The sequence below is a fragment of the Prionailurus bengalensis genome, chromosome D3, assembly GCF_016509475.1.
Source record: "Prionailurus bengalensis isolate Pbe53 chromosome D3, Fcat_Pben_1.1_paternal_pri, whole genome shotgun sequence".
Lineage (NCBI taxonomy): Eukaryota > Metazoa > Chordata > Mammalia > Carnivora > Felidae > Prionailurus > Prionailurus bengalensis.
In genome coordinates this window covers 70,482,148-70,505,470 of record NC_057356.1, presented here as the reverse complement: position 1 = coordinate 70,505,470, position 23,323 = coordinate 70,482,148, and the positions used below count along the sequence as shown (strand labels likewise).

The following is a 23,323-nucleotide window of genomic DNA, read 5'->3' as shown; positions in this document are numbered from 1 at the left end:
CTAATGTGAAGCGAACTGAACTGAGATATGCTAAGTGTATGCAAGAGTAAAATACACGCCATTTTCAACGACTGAAAAAACTATAAAACAATTCACTAATAATTTTATATCGATTGTATGTTGAAATGACATTTTAAACATTGAATCAAGTCTACTATTTCTTCTCATTTTTTCTAATGGGGCCACTAGAAACCTTAAAATTACACTATGTTGCTCACATTATACCTCTTAGGGCAACGTGGGTTAAGATTGACCTGGGGAGACCCAACTGGTACCTGGGGTAGGGGTGGGGGTTATGGCATGGCCTAAGATGCTGGAAAGTAATAGGTTTGGTTTTTAACAAGCCATTTAAGAATAAACCTCTTAGAAAAGATAGCACGGTCCGGAATCACCCGGGCCATACTGTGGGAAGACGCTCCCGTCTAGGAGGAGGAAACAATGACTTAATTTCCTTGAAAAGCCCCAAAGATCGAAAGTTCGGCCCATCAAGGCTCCCGCAGTAACCCAGCGGCCTCCTGGCACTGGAAGCCTGGCCAGCCTGGCCAGCCAGGCGTGGGAGGGCCCTGCCCGGAGGGAGGAGCGCTCCCGGGTCGCTCAGGGAAGGCCCAGAAGCCACGCGGCTCAGCAAACCACCCCCACGGCTGGATAGGAGGACACTTCACTGGCCCCTCCTCCGATGACTCTCCCTAGGCCCTAACCCTGAAAGAAGGTAATCTCGTTCTCAACCCGGGGAAACAACGCCCACCGTGCCCACGACTACCCCACTCCAAGGCCGCTCACACAGTGCCCTAAAAGACCCGACCCTTGTGGGCAAGTGGGACGAGGAGAAAGGAAGAAACCTAGCTGTGCGCTGCAGCTGCACGCGCCTGCGCGAAAACCCCAGCTCGGCCCCAGTTTCAGCCTGTTACAGCGCCTTCGTCCCTCCTACTTTTCCCCGCCCCCTCCTGGGTACGTCACAATGAGTGACGTGTAAAGCGAACAATCACAGTCCCTCTCCTCGTGAGCCAGTAGGGACAGGGGAGGGAGGGGAGGGGGGAGGGGAGAGGACGGAAGGAAAAGGCTTCGGGGACTGGCTTGTCCCGGTCACCCAATCAGAGAGCTCTGGGGAGGAGTGGGGCGGGGCCCGAGAAGAGGGTGGGGGAGTGGGGCTAGGGAAAGGCATTAGAAGGCTGCGGGGAGCAGAGGGCGGGCTCCCAGAGATTAAAAGCAGCCAATCAGAGCTCGCCGGCTTCTTTCGGAGAGCGGCGTGGGGCGTCGCCGCCGCCGCGCGCGCCGGGGGCTGGTTAAGGCCATGAAACAAAAGAAACCCTGAGAGGGGAGCCGCTGCCACCTCCAGCAGCCCGCCCCGCTGCCGTCCCCACCCACCCACCTAGTTACCTACCTCTGCCTCCTTCCTCTGCCCCTCCACCCCGCCCTCTCCAGTCTCCGGGCGGCCCTGGCGCTCCTCGGCCCGGGTCGCCAGCCCCGCCGCCTCCCCAGAGGAAAGGTGTTTGCGCGCTGAGCAGGGCCCGAGCCCTGTCCGCCATGGGGCTCGCCGCCCGCCGCGCCTGACCCGGCCGCTGCCGCCGCCGCCGCCATTGACAGCGCGCCGCCGCGATGCCGAGCGGCAGCTCCGCGGCCCTGGCCCTGGCGGCGGCCCCGGCCCCCCTGCCGCAGCCGCCGCCGCCGCCGCCGCTGCCGCCGCCCGCGGGCGGCCCGGAGCTGGAGGGGGACGGGCTCCTGCTGAGGGAGCGCCTGGCCGCGCTAGGCCTCGAAGACCCCAGCCCGGCGGAGCCCGGCACCCCGGCGCTTCGGGCCGCGGCGGCGGCGGCGCAGGGCCAGGCCCGGCGGGCGGCGGGGCTGTCTCCGGAGGAGCGGGCTCCGCCCGGCCGGCCCGGGGCCCCGGAGGCGGCCGAGCTGGAGCTGGAGGAGGACGAGGAGGAGGAGGAGGGGGAGGAAGCGGAGCTGGACGGAGACTTGCTGGAGGAGGAGGAGCTGGAGGAGGCAGAGGAGGAGGACCGACAGTCGCTGCTGCTGCTGTCGCCGCCCGCGACCGCCACCTCCCAGACCCAGCCGATCCCGGGCGGGTCCCTGGGGTCGGTGCTGCTGCCCGCCGCCGGCTTCGATGCCCGGGAGGCGGCCGCGGCGGCCGCGGCGGCGGGGGTGCTCTACGGAGGGGACGATGCCCAGGGCATGATGGCGGCGATGCTGTCCCACGCCTACGGCCCCGGCGGCTGCGGGGCGGCGGCGGCGGCCGCCCTAAACGGGGAGCAGGCGGCCCTGCTCCGGAGGAAGAGCGTCAACACCACCGAGTGCGTCCCGGTGCCCAGCTCCGAGCATGTCGCCGAGATTGTCGGTCGCCAGGGTGAGTGCGGCGGGGAGGAGGGGAGTCCAGCTGGGCATGGCCCCGGGCGTGGGTGGGGGAGCCGAAAGAGGCGAGCTCCCGGCTGCAACATTGAACCCGGCGAGTCCCCCAAATCCATCGCGAAGGGGTCTGCGAGGAACCGTGGGTAGATAAGATGAGAAGGTGGGTCACCTTGCGAAAACCCACGGCATTCCGCTCGTTTTGCATGGTGAAAGGTGTTAAGTTTCTCGAGGCACCCAATCCGGTGGTGTTCACTTAACTCGGGCTGTATTCGTGGAACACCAGGCTGGCGTGGCACCAAAAACCTCAGTGAGGTGGTAAAAGGTCGGGTCGGTGGTGGATTCGGTGTTGTGCACGGAAAGCTGCGAGATTGCAAGTTTGCGCAGCCGACAGTACCCAGCTCACCTTAGGGAGCAGCGTGTTCAGACGAAGAAATTGACAGGAATGGAGGCTTTGTACAAGAGCTCAGTCGAGAGGGAAGGGGATGTTCAAGTGGTGGGTAATGCCATCACCCCCCTCCACCCCTCTGCTATTCAGAAACTTAGCTTTTGAAGAGCAGCCTAACTCTGTTGATCTTTCTGTATTCCCTTTGATACATTTTAACTCTCGAAATGCCACATTGGCTGTCTTTTAGAACTACTCTAGTGGACACGATGAAGAGAAAATGGACAGTAAGGTAATTGAGTTAAGGAACTCTATGCGATTATACAGTTTTCAGTAAATTCTCTTCACTTGCCAGCACACCAGCACTGCAGACAGACTCCTCCCACATTGTTCAGACAAAGGACCTATGTCTCAGATTCCAGGAGTAGATTTGTGAAGGTGGGGGAAGGGGATGCCCAGAGTACCTCTGTAACCGACATTTTTAGGGAAGGTCCTCTGCTCTTTAGTATAGCTTCCCCCCAGCCCCTCCCCCCCCAATACTAAAGGAGTAAATACTACCCCAGCTGCCTTATTTCAATATAGCTTAGCCTGGTTGATGCATGTCTCTTTACTGTTAGGTTGAGAGCATTGTTGGGGTCAAATAAAGAGAAATAATGGCGCTGCTGCTTAAATGATCTCATCTTTCCCAAGTGGTCTAAAGTACACATAAATAAGAGGTCTGTGGAAATGGTGGTTTCAAATGTCAGAGTTGGCTCATTTCTTACCTCTCGGATTTTAATAAGAAAAACCCGTCTGAAATCTGGATAAAGGAGATAGCTTATTTCAGACTGCCTGATGACTAGTACTTTAAAGGCACTTTAAAGGTTCGAAGCTGGTACCATTCAACTGAGAATTTATTCCTATAGTTTGGTAAATAAGATTCAGATGCCTTGTTTTTGTTTTGTTTTGTCTTGTTTGGATGGGCTTGGGGGGCTTTTTTGTTCTTTGTTTTGCCATACTTAAGATACTAATCTAGGAGAGCGCTGTTTCACCTTACATAGAATAAAACTGTAACATCTCAATTTATAAATCCAAAATGAGTTGGCCATTCAATTAAGTACATCAAGGAATTGCTATGTTTCAAGCTTCTGTTTTGCCAGGTGAGGGTTTATGGCAGTTGGGAATGTGAGGTTGATTCAGACAAACTTGCTGCCCTTAAACTAGGAGTCTAATAAACAGTGAAATGGCACTAAACTAACATGTCGTTTAATGGCACTCACTCTAGTGAGTGTGTGACAAACAGACATGGCTTGTGAGAACATCAACCCTGTAGGGACTTGGAGAATGGATAGGACTTAAATGGAGATGAAGAAGGAGAAGGACTGAGGAACAGTGTGAGGGAAAGGTGTGGAGGAATGATCTCTAAGTATGATTAGAAAGTTTTGGGGGTTTTGTTTTTGTTTTTGTTTTTGATACTTGGGGTCTTAAAAGGAGTGTGGCGAAAAGAGGCTGGGAGGGTGTCTATTCAGGCCAAAGTACGAAAAACTAAATGCTATACTAGGATTGCACTGCCTGAGCACAAGTTGCTTTAGTGTGCTTACAGTTTAGGATAACAAAAGAAAAGAACATTTACATTATTTGCCAGTTTGACTAAGGACAAGATAATGATATCTTTTGTATATTTAGTTAAATACAAACTTTTGTCCTTTTCTATATTTAAAGCACCAAAAAATGATCCCTAATTGCACAGACTGTTGTCTTTATACAAATCCATTATTTAAAAGTAAACTGAATTCATTCTGAGTTTTTATTTTGTACCATCTCCTGAATTACAGCAAATGAGATGAAATCTTTAGTTTTTCTGGGCTGTGCTCATTGGTTAATAAGGAAATGTGGTTCTATTTATGTCTTAGGACATGGAGACAAATTGCTGACTATTCTCTTGCACTTAATATTTCCCAGAGCTGACAGTCCTGTTAAAAGGATGTCATCATCCGCTATCTTATCTTAAGAGCAGAAAGTCTTGTCCCCCTTTTCCTGTTCTGAACCATGCACCTAGTGGATCATTGACCCCTTCCCCATCTCCACCTGGCAGCCAGCACCATAACCAAACCTGTCAAGTGTGTTCCCACTCCCACCAGGAACAAGGCAACTTCTAATGTTTGCATCCTTCTATAGGGTGGTAATTTCTCTTTTCTCCAAGCGAATAAATGGGGCAAATCACTTAATTTACTTGTCTGCTTTGGATGAACTAAACTTTCATTCTTAAGGATTATCCATTCCTGCCATTTTATTCATTACCTAAAGTCGTAATTTTCTGTTTGTCATCTCTTAATTGGTTTTGGAAATAAATATGACACAGATGGAGACATTTCTGACTTCAGCTCTGAAGCAAAGGGTAGGACAAATGGAATTCTGAGTCATATAGACTAGAACTCACGTAGATGGCCTCTGGTTCCAGTATCTTTAAAAAAAAAACAAACAACCCACTGCTTTTGATAGTGATGAAAGTTGTCAGTGTTGACCTCATATTTGCACTCCCATATTTGCAAATGTTAAATTGGCCCCATTTTTTTAAGATTTGCATCTCATATTGAAACCAACAATACTGTAAAATAAAGCCATGAGCTAAATAAAGGGGCTTTTTGATAAGACTGAAGTTTTAGAATATGGGCTAGAGATTAAACCTGACAATAGACTTGGGGAGCCTGGGTGGCTCAGTCAGTTAAGTGTCTGACTCTTGATTTAGGCTCAGGTCGTGATCTCACACAGTTTGTGGGATCAAGCCCCACATCAGGCTCCATGCTGACAGTGCAGAGCCTGCTTGGCCTCCTCTCTCTCCGTTTCTTTCTGCCCCCCCCCCCCCCCGTTCGTGTGTGTGTGTGTGTGTGTGTGTGCGCGCGCGTGTCTGTGTGTGTGTGTCTCAAAAATAAATGAAGTAAACTTAAAAAAAAAAAAACCTGACAACAGACTTAAAACTTAAACTTTTGTTGAACATAGTACCCACAAGACACATTCGCAGTAGTTAATATGAGGTTTAATGTACAGCCATTGATGTCCAGTTAGGTTAAAAAGTGAGTTAAAATAAACTCTATACCCATTCTTAACTACATTATAAGTAAATATTGAATGTCATATATTCAGTTGTCTTAGAAATTTGTAACATAGGGGGTGTATGTTACTGTTTAAGCTTAACATGGGTCTTCATCTATTTTCAATAGTGACTTTATATGTATGTTGTTCTCTTGCCTCATAGCCTGGAAGAGTTGTCTCCAGCTTTTTTTTATTGTACATCCTGTCAAAAAAATTAATCTTGTACTTCCAAAGTTTGTATATTTATGTATGAATGATATGTATCTGATATATACTATAAAAACATGTAAAAAATTTAAAGAATGAGGTAACAGTGGAAATTGGAGTTCTGTTTTTTTTGTGTCTACACTCTAGTGGGCTCTGTACCTTTGGCTGTCACTGAGCTAGACCCCTTCGGACATTGTTTTCTTCTTTATTGAGCTACTCTGTCTCCACTGATTTCCCAGTGGTTATTTGTGTGGTCACTTTTAAAATAACGAATATGTTACATTGTTTCAATATCTCATAAACACATCCTTATGACAATTTTCCCCATTTTATTAGGGTAGAACCACTCTTAAGTTTTAACATAATTGAAATAAGGTATATGCTTATTTGTGTATGTTTGTTCAAAAGAAAAAGAGAAACTTAGGTCATGCCATACATAAATTCCCTATTCAAGAAGAAATACACATTTCTTGAGGAGAAACTGTTTCAGAACAACGCTAAAGTACATTATTTTTTCTTTTATGGAGTAGGGGGGATTATTGGCCTTCTCTTTGCCAGGTACCATAATCCTTCTAGGCCGTTTTCCCCATTTTATGGGTGTAGAAACTGAAGCTCCAAGAGATAACTTGCTCCAAGAAAAAAAAGTGGAACTTGGATTTAGACCAGTTTGTTTGACATCAAAGATTAAGTTGCTGCCTCTGTATTCAAGCATCCTGCTCAGGAAGGTTAATGATATTTGAGTTAATTTCTTCCCTAATCTTTGGGATACTGTATTTCTAGTATAGATAACTTCAGATATCCTCACTCTGCAAACTGATTTACTTAATAAAATTTTGATGTCTCTGCTACCCAGAAGGCACAGTTATCATTCTAATATTCTCCTTCTCATATGCCTAACTAAAAATTCACTGTTATTTATAGTTCAGAGAGTTAATTTGTGTTATATACCTACTAGCTTTACAAAGCTTATATTGTAACTTCTAGGCTTTAAAATTTAAATTTAGTTGATAATAGTTTGTTAGCTCTGGGAGCTTTGGGAAAGGTTCAATTATTGTTTTGCAAATGGGTGGGGAATCTACTGCCTTTTCTTCCTGGCTCATTCAGCTAATGAACTATTTGGATTCACTAGGAGGAAATGGAAAATAAGGTGGTAATACAAGGGTGTATTTTCTACCCCCTGGTTACCAACAATCTAAAAATGATCCAGGGAGTCAAGTATACGGGAACTGTTACTCTGTTAGAGATTCCTGTTTAGGAAAGTTTTCAACAAAGTTTATGGGTTGGAATTCTATGTAGCTCTTCTTATATCTTAAGTTTTCAAGGAAAGATAGTATTTAGTTATAAGATAGTGCTTAATATTTTGTGGATTTGGTTTTGAATGAATTTGATATTTGTACAGATTGAAAGATTTGATACTTTTGCCTTAAACCGAATACAAAAATGTTCAGAATATATGTTTTAATATAAAAAACTACCCAAATTCCCTCAACAGTCTCTGCTCAGCTGTGGTATATTGGAAAGAGTCTACAATCAGAAATTAAAATTTCTAAATTTGATTACTCTGTGCCAGTAACTCACTTTGTGATCTTGGACAAGTCACTTAAGCTCCCTAGGCTTCAGATACCTCTTCAGCTGGATGTAACCTTATCGATAATACCTCTAGAAACTGAATGATACAAATAAATGGAAACACATGAAACTTTAAGCGATAAGTACATACTGTTTTTGTTGAGTTAAATCTGAAATTAAGTCGAACCACTTTTTAATCTCATTTACCTTTCTTGGCTTTAGCAGTTTCACACATTATATTCTTCTTCTAACGTGTAACAACTAGAACCATCTGATGTCTGAATGCCTTCTGGCTACACGGCACTTCTGTCTGGATAGATTTGAATTATGTTGTGATGACAACGAACCCCAGCATCTCAGTATTAAAACAATAAAGGGTAATTTCTTATTCACAGGGGCTCTGCTCATTTCAGTTATTCAGGGACACGGGCCAGTGCAGTGGCCACCATCTCAAGTGTTAGCTGGTCTTCCCATGTGCCAGCGGAATAAGAGACAGTAGCATAGGACATCCTGGTCTTTAAATGTTAGACCCGGAAGTAATAATTACATCTCCTGTTTTGTTAATCAGAGTAAGTCATGGGGCCACACCTAACTTCAAGTAGGTAAGAAGGTCCATTACAACCATGTGCCCACAGAAGAGAGCCAGAATATTACTGAACAGCTATAGTGACTGCCACAGTATTATTTTATGATCAAAGGGATTGTTACAGAATTTTTAATGTAATTTAGGCCATGTAGAATTTTTGAAGTTGAACTCCAAATGAAAAAATAAGCAACAATGTTCATAAGAGACTAAATAGGTAAGTGTATTTGCAGTTTAAAACCTCCTTTAGGAAACTCCAGGTAGATTATGGAAGATCTATTTTAAAACCCCATTGATCTTCAGGTAATTCCAAAGTGATAGTTTTTTTTTTATTATTATTATTATTATTATTAAACTACATCTTAATACCTCCCAGATGGCTTTTAGACCATAATTTCTGAGTTTACTTTTAACTTTTTTCCCCATGCCACCATTAGGTACCATATGGACATTTTTAAAGATTAAATATGATATTTAAGCTTTTAAAATAATTTTCTAGTATTAGTATTACCAAGTCCAACTATACTACATTGAATATATGCACAGCCTAGTGCCATTTGGACAGTTCGAGTCTTTATTCTATGATTGAGCACTGCATAACATTAGAACCTCTTCCGTGCCAGTGTTTGGGATTTAAGAACAATTCATGTGGGCATGGTTTGTTGCCTTTGTCCAGTAAGCAAAAATTACAATTCATTATATGCAGAGAATCCTGATTTGACTACAAATAAAGTACCATGGAATAATAAGATTGGCCTTGAAATTATAAAGACAGTCCTTTAATGAAAACTGCAGGTGTAGTTCAAGATTAGCGTGAAGTAGTTGATCTTTTGGACACCATTGGAGGAGTGTAGGGAGGGAATAGTTCCAAACAACTAAAAAATTTCCCAGAAGGGTTGCTATTATTAACAGTATTTACATTTCAGGCTGACCTTTTTATTACTGTCCCTTTTTCCTTACCACTCATCTTCCCTTTGACATACCTTCTCCCTTGCCATCAGTACCATTTTAATGTACTGTAGGAAAGGACATTGGAACTTGGGAGTTTAGAAAAAAACTTGTTAAAGACTTGGTTTCACCATTTGTTGCCTGTGACCTTGGACAAATCACTTAACCTTACTGAGCATTTCTTGTGGGAAAAAAACCTGTTCCAATGACTTGTTCTTCCTGGCCCCTTCCATCCCCCACTTGTTGTTGGGATCAAGTTTGAGAAGATGTCATTAGTACAGATTCATAGCACAATTGAAAGTACAGACATAATAAATTATATATGAGGCAGGGTAAAGTTTATAAATCTGCTAGATTTGTACTCTGAGCACATACTACGTTGAAACTGAAAATTGTCACTTTAGTAAGTTTTTCCCAGGGTATACCACTAACTAAATGGTCCACAGTATATATATTTTTTTAAGTTTACAAATGAATCTGATTATTATATGGTACCCAAATAGAAGTAATTCTAAGGTTTCTATTAACATCCTCTAAAGCGCATGATCCTAATTTTAAAATCCCCAGTTAGGAGAATTGTTCTAGCTTTCTTCTCTAATTTACACCCTTATCTAGGTGTTTCAGCTTTGGTGAAAGGCTAAATATGAGCCTTTTTTTTTTTTTTTTTTAAGTATTTCAGTTCTCTTGTCTAAGTGAAAAAAGAAGGGGAATTTTAGATTTTGTTTAACTCCTTAAGAATCTACTAGAAAAATAAGTTAGGTTGAGAGAATGGTGTATTTTAGGAGTTATTAGTTCATAATTTTGGGCAATTCTAGGCTTCGGTTTTCTTCATGTATAAAATGAGGTTGAATTAGATTATTTCTTAGTGCTCTCACATTCTGATTTTTGTCCAAAAAGAGTCCCTACAATCATGCAAAAGTATACCAGATTTCAGATTCCCAGTTAGATTGACTTTGACATATCCCCTCCAAGTTCAGTAAAGTTGATAATATTTCAGCATGCTTTATATAATATAATCAAAATGTTAAGTTTTATCTTCAGGAGATAAATCCTTTAAGTGTTTTCAACTTCCTATAGAAAATTGATTCAAAGTCAAACAACTTTTTTTTTTTTTTTTTTTTAATTATAAACCTTCAAGTGTGTGAGACAGTGTATCGTCTCATTTGATCCATTCTTATTCCCACCATACAGGTAAGGAAACAGATCTATGGGGATATAAGTAACTTACCCAGGGTCTCAATCTCATGGAATTGGAGACTTAAACACTGCTATCTCAGTAAGTGGTAGAACAAGCAGACAAAAAGATCAGCAAAGATACAGAAGGTTTGAATACTATCTACAATATAAGAAAAGAGACTGATATCTGTATATGAACATGTGTAAACATCAGATCATTCTGGTGCTTGAAACTGATACAAGTCAGTGAGGGCAGCACTGAATCTTGGTCATCTTTGCATCCTTGATAAAGTACCCAAAGCAAGGTAGATGCTTGTGATGTTTATTGTATTTAACTGGATTGTTGGATTAGATTTGCCATTTTACTATTCCTGTTTTAATTTCCATATTGTGGTAATTGGGGTTTTCTTCCCTCTTGCTTTTATCCCCAACCCTTTATGTAAGGAGCCAGTTAACCTGAACTTAATTTGGAGCTTTGTTTTATGGCCAGTAGCAACCTTCTTGATTTAAGGCATTAAAAGTCAATAATAACAAAACTAAAATCACAATAATGAAGCTGTTTGAAGTGCTGACATAATGATGATGTCTACAGTGAGACTGTATTCACAAAAGATTTGAGGATTTTGACTAGAAGAGCTACAAGGACACTTCACTTGAACTCTAGAAAGGAAAGCATTTATGATACTGTGCATTTATGAATAGTTTGCATTGCTGATCTAAACAGTGTAACTGTTGGGTTAAGTTAGTATGCATAAGAAACACTCTCTTATTGGGATTTAGCTGATATCCATCAGTCTTTGAAAACATAATACCGAAATTGAGTTCCTGTAAAGTTAAAGGAGCTTTTGAATAGTGTGTCTGGACTATCCCTCAAGGAATAGGATCCCCTCTTAATTCTAATATATCATGAAACATGAAATAATATGTTCCTCCAGTGCTTTTAGAAAAAAATAGTATGGAGTCATAAGAGGCATGTGGGGTTGTTAAGACAACGTGGGTTTGAGATCTGACTTTCCCGCTGGGAGATCTTGAGCAGTTCAGGTTCTTTCCTGCCCTTCTTAAAGCACTGGTATGATGATTAAATGGGAATAAATCTAGACAAGTTTGGAAAACTGAAAAGTGTGCTACAGATTTTTATTTTATCATTATTATTTCAGGAAATACTTGAAGAGTGGTTGGGCATGGTTGGGTAGTCTTGTAAGTTACCCTTTACTGGGGAGCCAGGGTGGGGTCAGTAGGTTAGGCGTCTGACTTCAGCTCAGGTCATGATCTCACAGTTCATTTCATGGGTTCGAGCCCCGCATCAGGCTCAATGCTCTCAGCAGAGCCCACTTCAGATCTTCTGTCCTCTTCTCTCTCTGCCCCTCCCTCCCTCACATATGTGTGTGCTCTTTCTCTCTCAAAAATAAATACTTAAAAAAAAAGTTACCCTTTACAGAGCCACCTACTTGAAAAACGGGCATTGTAATAAGCATTTTTAATACATGATTTCATTTAATCCTTGTAAGAACCAAGTGAGAAAAGTATCTTTAATCGTAGTTCCTCACCCATGAAGGAAAGATAAAGGTTTACTGACCTGCTAAAGTTCACAAAGCTGGTTAGTGATCATCCGAAGTCAATGTTCCCAACCATTATTACTCAACCTATTTTTCCTTGAGGAAAGGAAGAAAAGATATATGTGTATGAAATAAGGTAGTATCTGATTGTCCCAAGTTCTTTTACGACTTTAAAAAAGAAACAGTGACTTTTTCCTAGGAGAAGAGGGACTTGGTCAAAAATGTAAGCATCAGAAAGGACCTAGAGGTTGAATGACCTGACATTGAAACCAGGAGTAGAAACGGGGTGGGGGGGGAGGAGAAACTGGTGATAGACTTAAGACCCAGGCCTTCAGATAATCAGTATTTTGCTTCTTACATTGTTTCCTTTAAACTATGCGTTGGAAGATTCATATGTGGTAGCAGTAATAATGAGTCTGCACCTTTACTAATAGCCCCTTGTACTATTTTGAGTTCATAGAGCCAGCCTTCACATGTACAGCCTCATCTTCCAAACGGCCATGGTTGTTACTCAGAAGCTATAAGGTGTGGAGCATAAGTACTATGGGTTTTCCACATTATTTAGGGAAGTATCTGAGCAGAGACAGAAGAGGAACAGGAGGAACAGGGCATGTTTAGGAGATGATAAAGTCTAGAAGAAGCTGGGTTATGGCTACTCGATGGGAGAGAAGTGGGGGAGGGGGGCAGCGGGTGGTTTTAATGTCAGGCCAAGGAGTTCTAATTTTCTCAAAGGTAAAAGAGCTACTCACAGAGTTTCATTCCCCCTCCTTATCTGTGTGTCTGTGTGTCTGTCTATCTGTCTATCTCTTTATAAATGTTTATTTGTTCTGAGAGAGAGTGAGAGCCTGCAAGCAAGGGAGGGGCAGAGAGAGAGAGAATGAGAATCCCAAGCAGGCTCAGCACTGTCAATGCAGAGCCACCCAACTGAGCCATGCAGGCGCCCTACCACCACCACGACTTATTTAAAGTGTGTGTGTGTGTGTGTGTGTGTGTGTGTGTGTGTGTGTGTACTACACCGATATCCTAGTAGGATTCTTTTCCCTTAAAACAACACTCTTGGGGAGAAGTTTTGAATAAAGGTACATGCCAAGGATGACCCAAAGTGGATATATACACATAATGCAATTTTGGTGTTTAGCTTTCTCAAGTCACCTTAAGTTAAGGTATATGTAGCTAATTTATGAAGTGAATGGAAAATACAATGAACTTCTAGAAAACAAAATACTCTGTGAAAAATCAGCAACAGCTCACATAACATTTGGGGCTTGTTTCTTTAAAAGAAGAAGAAGAAGAAGAAGAAGAAGAAGAAGAAGAAGAAGAAGAAGAAGAAGGAGGAGAAGGAGAAAAAGGAAAGAAAAAAAAAATGGGCATGTGGTGGCTCAGTAGGTTAAGTGTCCAACTCTGTTGATTTCGGCTCAGGTCATGATCTCACAGTTCCTGAGATCAAGCCCCTCGTGGAGCCCTCTTGGGATTCTCTCTCTGTCCCTCCCCCACACGCACATTTATGCTCTCTCTCTCTCTCTCTCTCCCCCCCTCCCTTCCTCCCTCCTACTCCCTCTCTCTCATAATAACTAAACATTAAAAAAAAAAAAAGATTCTTTGCCCCTACAAGATGGAATTTAAACCCCTTGCTGTCATTGAAGATGTGTCCACCTTTCACTGTGTGTGGTAACTTTGGCAGCATTAGAAATCTAAGGCAGATAGTAAGCAAAATTAAAGAACAGAAAAAGATTTCTGGATTGAGCCTTCCATTTTCCTTCCAGCTTCTAGAGTCCACCTACAGTGTCCTGCCAGAAGGCCTCCATAGGCAGTTCACAGTGGGGACTGTTGGCTTGTCCGCAGGCTATCCAGAGCACATCACATCTCTCTACTACTTTCAGTTAAACTTTTCTTTGATAACCCCCACCCCACCCCCAGTAAAAGAACATTTGGCATTGCAGCCCTTCTTACACATGTTGTACTGAAATGTTTGGAACATGTTGAGTTTTGTTATTGTTTTTAATTTTAATGGTTGTTTTTAATGTTGATTACAGCCTATTAAATTGATACTGCAACCCCAGGTTTGAGAAACCCCGAACATCCATCGTTTCAGTTCTTTTTCTTCCTTTTAAGTCCTCTCCCAGCAATGAGAGAGAGACGGGTCCCTCTTTACTGCTGAGGCCTCTGGCAGGAGAGGTTCTCTTTACTCTGCAGAAGCAAGGCGGGACCGGGACCGGACCTCTGCTCACCAGGGAGCAAGAAGGCCATGAATCTGGCCACAGCTCCAGGGTTTTAAGGCAAACCCAGCCCCAGCCAAGTGATATAGATAGAAAGGGGAAATGAGTTCTTATACTAGGGCTAGATTGGAGACTTTTTCATTTGGGGGATTTACTTCCAAATCAAAACAGAATTACAACTATAAAACTTTGTGCTATCCTAGTTCTTAACATTCTACACATTCTACATCTACACATTCTGGTACAAAGCTTGACATCTGTTCTTTTTATCAGTAGCTGTAAGAAGACCATGGTTAGACCTCACCTCTTAGAATTAAAAAGCCTTGTTCAGATTTCAGGTTATGAAATCATTTACCCTGCAGTTCATACAATTTAAAATAATGTCAGTACTAGCCAAAAGTCTAATGAATATATATGCTAAGTCCAGTAAAATGTGTCATTTCTTTATATTTTAAAAAACTTTTCTGGTTTAATCATACTTCTTGGAAAAAACTAATGCATTTGTACGGTTCAAAATTATTAAAATAATAAAGAGTGTGGAGGAAAATTAAGGCTCCCTTCTACCCTGTCCCCCTAAGTGAACCAGTTTTAGGACTGCATTGTATTCCATTATATAGCTGTACTGGCCTCATGCTAATATAATTAAGTAATATAATACAAAGGTCATTTTATACCTGTGCAAGTATTTCTGCAGGATCAGTTCTATGAGTGGGACTGTAGGGGCAGAAGGATCCATGCAGTTGTAATTTTGATAAATAATACAAACTGCCCTTGGGCAGTTCATACTCCCAGCAACTAAATATAAAGGTCCTTTTCCCTGTTCTTAGTAGCACTGTTTTTGATGCTTGTTTTGATATTTGATATTCTTATAGGTGGAAAAAGACCCTTCAGTTCACATGGAAATGGGAATTTTCATGTTTCGTAGCCATTTGTAGATTTCCTTTTCGGTGAACAGTTTCTTTTATTTTTTTAAATTAGGTTTTGGTGTTCTGATACGTAGGGCAGGTATATGTGTGTATGTAAGAGAGAGAAATTAGCCATTTGCGGTATAAGTTGTAAATAATTATTTCTTTAAATTATTTTTGGTGACTTCTGCCATGCAGCAGATTTTTTAAGTGCAATCTAATTTATCTGTACTTTTATGGCCTCTGAATTTTATGCCACTCTGAGATTATAAATTCTTCAATGATTTTTTAAATATCTTAGACTTTGCAAATAGAAACTTAATCTAAAATACTCTAAAAACCTTTGACCTCCTTCACCTATAAAATAATAAAACAAGTTTGTTTTTTCTTTAGTTTGTGTTGCCTATTTAGAAGTCTCCCTAGTCAGATTGTCCCCAACTTTGTTATATATATATATATTCATTCCTAGAAATCATGTGTTGGTTGTTTGAACCTCAGTGTATATGTTCCTATAGAAACAACATTATGATTGATGAGGTTTCCTGTAGTCCTAATCCAAATTGAGGCTATTGTGTTAAAACTGTCTTAGAAAATTTAGGAGAGAGAAGAAATACATTCTTTTATTTTTGTTGGCAGTGGCTTAGAGGGGCTGGGCTTTGCTACCTTCCCATTACCTCCTCTGACCTGGAAGACCTAAATAAGTACACAGTCCTTTGGCACAGGATAGGCCTATCTGACTCCCCTATATCAGAAGTGGTCCCCACTCAAAATATTTGTCTTCAGTCCTCCAGAGCCAGTTTTTAAACACCTCTTTGTTAGTACCGGCCTTAGGCCAGATAGCATTCTGGGTACCTTTAGGCATATTTTCTTCCTACTAGGTATTAAAAAGTGTTGTATCATGTGACTGATGGTTGCTTCTAGTCTCAAAAGTATTTATTTGGAGAAGTTTACTTAATTCAATTTTCTAGTGGTCAGTATTAGTAAGGATTGAGAGGAACTAACCTCAAACTCTTTGGTTATTTCTCTCTTTGTCCTTAATAGAAATTCCCAGTGTTTTTCTGCAGGATGAACAGGACCCTCTTTGTTAGAAATGTGATTCCAGCAGACTGCCTTCTTGTTAAATTGTAGCCCAGAGTATCTGAATAATAACAATAACTCCCCTGGATGTATAATGTAAACAGTTAGTTATTTGTTCACATCGCAGCCTTTTAGAATTTCTTAGCTCTCCATCAGTCACATATTGGCCAATGGAAAGTGCTCTCGGTTCACAGCCCTAAGCAACATCTTTTGTGCTGAAAGAGGGAGTCTTCTGAAGATTCAGTCTATATAAAAAAATAGATATGGAAGTTTTATTGCTCGTGTCTTCTAATTCACTCTCTATTGTGGAGCAAAAGCAGTAGCATTGCCTTATCGTCAAAAGTAACACTATCAACTCAATCTTCTTGTAGTTCTCACTATCAACTCAATCTTCTTGTAGTTCTTTATAAATGTAAATTTACAGCAGCACTATTTATTCATTCGTCCATTCATTTGAGAGAGAGAGAGCATGTACAAGCAAGGGAGAGGGCAGAGGGAGAGAGAGAATCCCAAGCAGGCTCCGTGCCCAGCACAGAGCCCAATGCGGGACTTCATCCCACAACCGTGAGATCATGACCTGAGCCAAAATCAAGAGTTTAACGCTTAACCGACCAAGCCACCTAGGCACCCCTACAGCATCAGTCTTTGTAGTTAAAACTTTCGAGTTTTACAGTAGCATAAATTCAACTCATTGAAGTAATTTCTTGATTGCCCCCAAGCCACCTCCTCCCCTTGACCCTTCTTACCTTATCCAGTTACTGCACTAAATGCTTTCCTTGCAGTTTTGCTTTTAGCCCCTCCCTGCCAAATCTTCTCAAATGAATATCTTTGAATTAGAGTAATCTTGACTCTCAAAGTGTTTTTATGATAGGCACCTAGGATCCAGCAGTGAGAAAACAAGCCATTTCTTTGTAAGTTTTACAGTTTGTTGAAAGGTGTGGGTTAAGTTCCAAAAATCCAATGGTAGGTTGAAGAAAGTTGTGTTGCATATGTTACAATTGAAGTTAGCATAATCAGTTCCCTTCAACAAAGTTGCGTTAGCAATGTGGGGCTAGAAGATGAAAGTCTTGAAAAGCTCAGCAAAAAACAACCTTACATTCAAAGCAATATGTATAAGAAAGGCCCAGTGTTTATAAAGGAAACCAATCTTTGTTTCAACACGTGCTGTATGAGCGCCCTAAAGGTATATACTTCTAGTCAACCATCCAGTGGTTTGGGAATGCTTATGCTTAGAAGGGTACACAAAGCAGTCCTGAGGGATAGGAACCTTTGTAGAGGATGAGGCATCTAAACTAAAATATGAAGGCCAGCAGGAATTAAAAAGCAAGCAGAGGTGGGAGTAAAGAGGCAAGGACAAAGGAACATTCTAGTCACAGAAGCAAGGGAGCATGGGTAAGGAGTTTAATACGGTAAGAGCACACTGCAGAGTTACAGAAGTGAGGAAGGAGAAAAAGCAAGTGGTAAAGAGATAGATCTAGAGAGAGGTCATCGGTTCCCAGGTAAAGAGGAGCCTTGTGTGCCAAATTGCTTGGACTTTATCCTTGTGGTAAAAGGGAGCCATTAAAGCACTTTATGCAAAGAAGTGATCATGTGATCTGTGCTTTATTTAGAAACCATCATTTGATTAAAATGAATATAGCCAATGGGTTGGAGTGAGGTGGGACTGGAGGCAGGGAGACTTGGGGGAGGAGGAGCTTTTACAGTTAGCAGGTTAGAAATGATGTATGTAAAGACTCAGTTTGTATGTGTTATGAATTCATTGGGGGCAAAAAAGGGAGGAAAGATTTAAGAAAAAGACCACCCCCAAAGTGTGACATGTGTCTTTAAGAGCACCTGGCCTCAGGGTACCTGGGTTTCTCAGCCAGTGACTCTTGATTTTGTCTCAGGTCATGATCCCAAGGGTCAAGCCCCGCCCGCGTCAGGGTCTGTGTAGAGCATGGAACCTGCTTGGGATTCTCTTTCCCTCTTTCTCTCTCCCTCTCTCCCCTATTTGCACTCTCTCTCTCTCTCTAAAAAAAAACAAACAAAAAAAACCTGTCCTCTTCATTTTGAGGAACCTAGATAACATAATATATTCATGAGAACAGATGTATTCTAGCAAGCTTCATGGTAAGATCTTTGAAAACTATAACCCCATGGCTCAGTTGTCCATTTAACACTTTAAGCTACATTTTGAAGCCCTCTAATCTCATGTAGTTGGTTCTGGTAATAGGTGATTGCTCTAAAAAGTCAATTAAAGAATTAATGGATTGTCATGTATGTGCATCTCTGATATTTTATTTTAACTTAAATGCATTTAGGATTTGGGGCCAAAACCTTTCATTTGAGAGTGGGTCTGCCAATCTGAGTAGTCTTTTAATAAAATCCATCCAGTGCCCATATTCCATACAATTTCCAATATGTTTCTTTTGAATTTAGCAAGAACTTTACAGTGAGTGCAGCATCATTCTGTGTTAGTTTTTTACCCCAGGCCTTTACAGTCATCTCACTCATGCATAATTCACCCTTCTCTTCTTTAAGGTACATATATTTATTGAGACTTTCAAAAATAATCATCTTAATTTTCATACAAGTACAGTGTCTTTTTGCATTCATGTTTCACTGGTTTTTGTGTCATAGTTAATTGAGTTAGTGCTTGTGTACAACTAGAATAAGCAGTTATGGGGATACCTTACTTAGTAAGCCTCACATTCAACTGATGGCAGCAGATGTGAGACAGCCTTTGGGCCATGAGCATTTTGCTCATCAGGTGAGTTTGCAGAGGAAAGAGTAATGTTAAAAGATGACAATTAAGTGGAAAGCTGTTAAAGAACTTCTGTTTTATAGTATAGTTGTATGAAATTTGAGATTCTCGACTGACAAAAAGACCATAGATTTTAAGTTAGACTGGGTTTAACCGTTTTCCTGAGCTTCATTTTCCTTATCAATAAAAGTGTAATAATCAAGTTCTTAGGGTTCTTGTATAGATTGAATGAGACAGTAGATGGTCAGTGTCTTACATATGCATTAGTGGTTTTTTCTTTGCCACCAACATCCTGCAAGCGAGCTAATTATTACCGTTCTGAAAGTCAGACCTGCTTGTGGTCTAGCTTGCCTGTACAGAGGATTTCATGCATCATTTGCAGTGACTGATAACAAGGGAAAGGAAACAATTAGCATGACTTCTAAGATCTCCTGGTAGAGGCACCGCCTCTTCCTAAGTGAAAGACCAGGTCACGAGTATACCGGAGGACCAGGGAGCATTTGTGGAGTTAGGAAAGTTTTCTCATCTAGTGATAAGTTTTTATGATGAAGAAAAACTAAAATTAAAACAACAACAGCAACAACAACAACAAAAACGCAGCTGTCCAGAAGCAGACATTTGGCTTGCACGGAGCTTTCTGTGATTTGTCTTTATCAATATCATTGACATAAATGTTGATTCTTATGAAATATGTTCTTTCTAACAGGTTGTAAAATTAAAGCACTGAGAGCCAAGACAAACACATATATCAAGACACCTGTTCGTGGTGAGGAGCCCATTTTTGTTGTCACTGGACGGAAAGAAGATGTTGCCATGGCCAAAAGAGAGATTCTCTCAGCTGCAGAGCACTTCTCCATGATTCGTGCATCTCGAAACAAAAATGGCCCTGCCCTGGGAGGATTGTCGTGTAGTCCAAATCTGCCCGGTCAAACCACCGTTCAAGTGAGGGTCCCCTATCGTGTCGTGGGATTGGTAGTTGGACCGAAAGGAGCAACTATTAAAAGAATTCAGCAGCAGACCCACACATACATAGTAACTCCAAGCAGAGATAAGGAGCCTGTCTTTGAAGTGACAGGGATGCCCGAAAATGTCGACCGAGCGCGAGAAGAAATAGAAATGCATATTGCCATGCGTACAGGAAACTATATTGAGCTCAACGAAGAGAATGATTTCCATTACAACGGTACCGACGTAAGCTTTGAAGGTGGCACTCTTGGCTCCGCGTGGCTCTCCTCCAATCCGGTTCCTCCTAGCCGCGCAAGAATGATCTCCAATTACCGAAACGATAGTTCCAGTTCTCTGGGAAGCGGCTCCACAGATTCCTACTTTGGAAGCAATAGGCTGGCTGACTTTAGTCCAACGAGCCCATTTAGCACAGGGAACTTTTGGTTTGGAGATACACTACCATCTGTAGGCTCAGAAGATCTTGCGGTTGATTCTCCTGCCTTTGACTCTTTACCAACATCTGCTCAAACTATCTGGACCCCCTTTGAACCAGTTAACCCACTCTCTGGCTTTGGGAGTGATCCTTCTGGTAACATGAAGACTCAGCGTAGAGGAAGTCAGCCATCTACTCCTCGTCTGTCTCCTACGTTTCCCGAGAGCATTGAACACCCACTTGCTCGGAGGGTTAGGAGCGACCCACCTAGTACAGGCAACCATGTCGGCCTTCCAATATACATCCCTGCTTTTTCTAATGGTACCAATAGTTACTCTTCTTCCAATGGTGGTTCCACCTCTAGCTCACCTCCAGAATCGAGACGAAAGCACGATTGTGTGATTTGCTTTGAGAATGAAGTTATTGCTGCCCTAGTTCCATGTGGCCACAACCTCTTCTGCATGGAATGTGCCAACAAGATCTGTGAAAAGAGAACGCCATCATGTCCAGTTTGCCAGACAGCTGTTACTCAGGCAATCCAGATTCACTCTTAACTATATATATATACATAAATACTATATCTCTATATGGACTCGTAAAGGCATGGGTATAATGGTACCCCCAGTAAACTTCCTAATGAATTCTTATGACTGTTATCAGGCTTTATTGGGATTAGGCTAAAGTTGTTAGTAAACTTATAAAAGGCTGCTATGGTAACACTAAACCTAAGTGGTCTCTTGTCTATTAGTTTGGTTTGAATTATTAATACTATCCTGTAGACCCAGAGACATAGCTTGTATAAGAATTGCTAAAACTGAAGTTCAGCTTGGCTGAGTGAAGATAATCATAGGTTGTGTGGCCTATGAGAAAAGTATATACGTCTAGATTTCAAAACAGTGGGTCCCAAAGCCTAACCACATTAAGAGTTTATGGAGGGTACTTGGCATTACAGATGATTCAGACACTTCCAGTGCTGCCTTCTTTACACTGCCAGTTTTGACAAAACAGGTTCGTTTTTTATTTTACAACAACTTATGCCTAATTCTGCAGGATTGCAAGTAACTTTTTAATGCATTGTGATTACTTATTGGTAATAATAGGGCTGATGGCAGTTTACTCGATCACTGGTTATAATTTGGGACAAAAACTGCTACATTGACCTTCATCTCGCCCAGAATGCTCACGGCTGGTATGATCATTGGATCAGGAATGCAATTGTGTCGATTGTGAATTCCTACCCATTGCCTCCCTCGGTGAATGTGGAAGTGACCACCTGGGTTTTCCCATTTCGGGAAGGGCTTTGGGATGCACCTATATTGGCTAATTGAGGATGCGAACATTCCATTCATTAGTCTGATCAAGCTGTTGATTAATTTTTAGACTATAGATCAAAATGTGAAACATTTTATGTTCAATCCATATTTGTCTTGCACATTATAAATATATTTTTATTTTTTAGTAATTTAGGGGAGGGGAGGGAGAGAGGGATAATAATGCCCTTAGCATAATTTACGAAAGCAGCTGTGATGATGACCTTCAATCAGTTTACTTCATTTCAAAACTATTTCCAATCACGAGGAAAGATTTCTTTAAGATACACTTTTACATTTCACCTGTGGATGTTTGTAACTTCATCCTCAGTATGTTCCCAAATCTGTGCTGGCATTGAAAGGACAAAAACAATATACTGGTGGGTTTTTCTACTAATTATTTTTTGAAGCATTATTTTCCCAACACAAAAGAGCTTTTTTTCTCAATATAACAAAAATTGAAAATCCTATGTGTATTGAATAGTAAATAGACAAATTTTATTTTTTATTTCCACTTGAAGAGTTACATTTCGTATAAAAGTTTACAAATAACGGTTTTTATTTTGATTTTTTCAGTATAAAAATTGCCTTGATGGCATATTATGATGTAATGCTAACTGCTTGTAGGATAGTTAAATGTCAGTATTGAAACCTAATCTTTAGCTGCCGTCTTGTAGATACGAACGAATGTTCACCAAGCATGTATTTTGTATTTTGTTGCATCGTACACTGCAACTAATAAGCCAAGGAATCGACATATATTAGGTGCGTGTACTGTTTCTAAAAACCACAAACTAAGAATGATAAATTATCAATATAGTTTAGTATTTGCTAATTTTACTACACTCTTTTGTTATGTATATGTAGGGAAGTCATAGGGATTATAAATTCAATTTGAGTAAAGTTTAAAACCATATATTTTATGATAAAGGGCCTTTAACTTAAGATGGCCAAAGCACTGATATTATATATTTGCTGTAAAGAGAATTATAAGAGTTTTATTTTTCTGATATTAAAAGTTACTTAATAAAGACTTGTTTCCATTAACTTGAATGTATTCTCCCTGGTGTTTTTCATGCCATCATTAGTTTAGACTGGAAGATAGCCATTTACCAAAACAGCATGTCTATTACAGAACTGCCCCTCTCACACGCCAGCTACCTGTGTTCCTTCTTGCAGTGGTTTTTGTTAGTGTGTTCTTAGTGTTAAATGTGTCACTTAGGCTCCTACCCAAATTTAGCTTTTCCCTTAAATGAGTGTTACATTATAGTAAAATTAGAGATTTAGCTAGTGTTAGATTGGTTGCTTGTTTGTGTAGTTGACCACAAGTACATTAGACAAAACAGTAAATGACTTTTTATACACTGACGTTAACTAAAATCCTGAATCCGTTTAGACTCTATTCAGTTTCTATCCTTTGTTACGGGTTTTTATCTTTTTATCACTAAATCTAGAAAAACAATTTCTTTCTAATACGAAGGTAACAAGTTTTTAACTTTCAGTTGCTTAGTACCTTCTGAAAGGTTTGTGGTTGATAAAAATATTACTCCACTAATGAAACAATTTGATACTGATTAAATTGTTGCCATTTGTTACAAAACAAAAATAAAGACCTTTCTAAGATGTTTTAAAGAAACCAAAATTCTGTTCATTCTTAGATTGCACAGCCATCGTAAGTCCTTCCATACTAGGTGTTGGACAAATTCTGAGGCTGTGCTAGGAGACTGGAAAACATAGATTTGACGATGGGTAAGATCACTGCCCTGGAATTACTTTGCTAATTTTAGGATTAATCTCTACAAGGGCGAAATTTTGGGGTGTGTTACAGTGCCAGGTTCTGTCCCCCCGATTCGCG

General features: G+C 41.1%; 1 protein-coding gene across 1 annotated transcript; it reads left to right on the top strand.

The window, feature by feature from the left end:
• Positions 1–1,570: 1,570 nt before the first annotated feature.
• MEX3C (mex-3 RNA binding family member C) lies at positions 1,571–22,521 on the top strand. The gene is made up of 2 exons (XM_043558860.1): positions 1,571–2,344; positions 19,487–22,521. The coding sequence occupies exons 1-2, from the start codon at positions 1,597–1,599 to the stop codon at positions 20,710–20,712; spliced, it is 1,974 nt and encodes a 657-aa protein (XP_043414795.1). The 5' UTR covers positions 1,571–1,596; the 3' UTR covers positions 20,713–22,521.
• Positions 22,522–23,323: the final 802 nt, after the last annotated feature.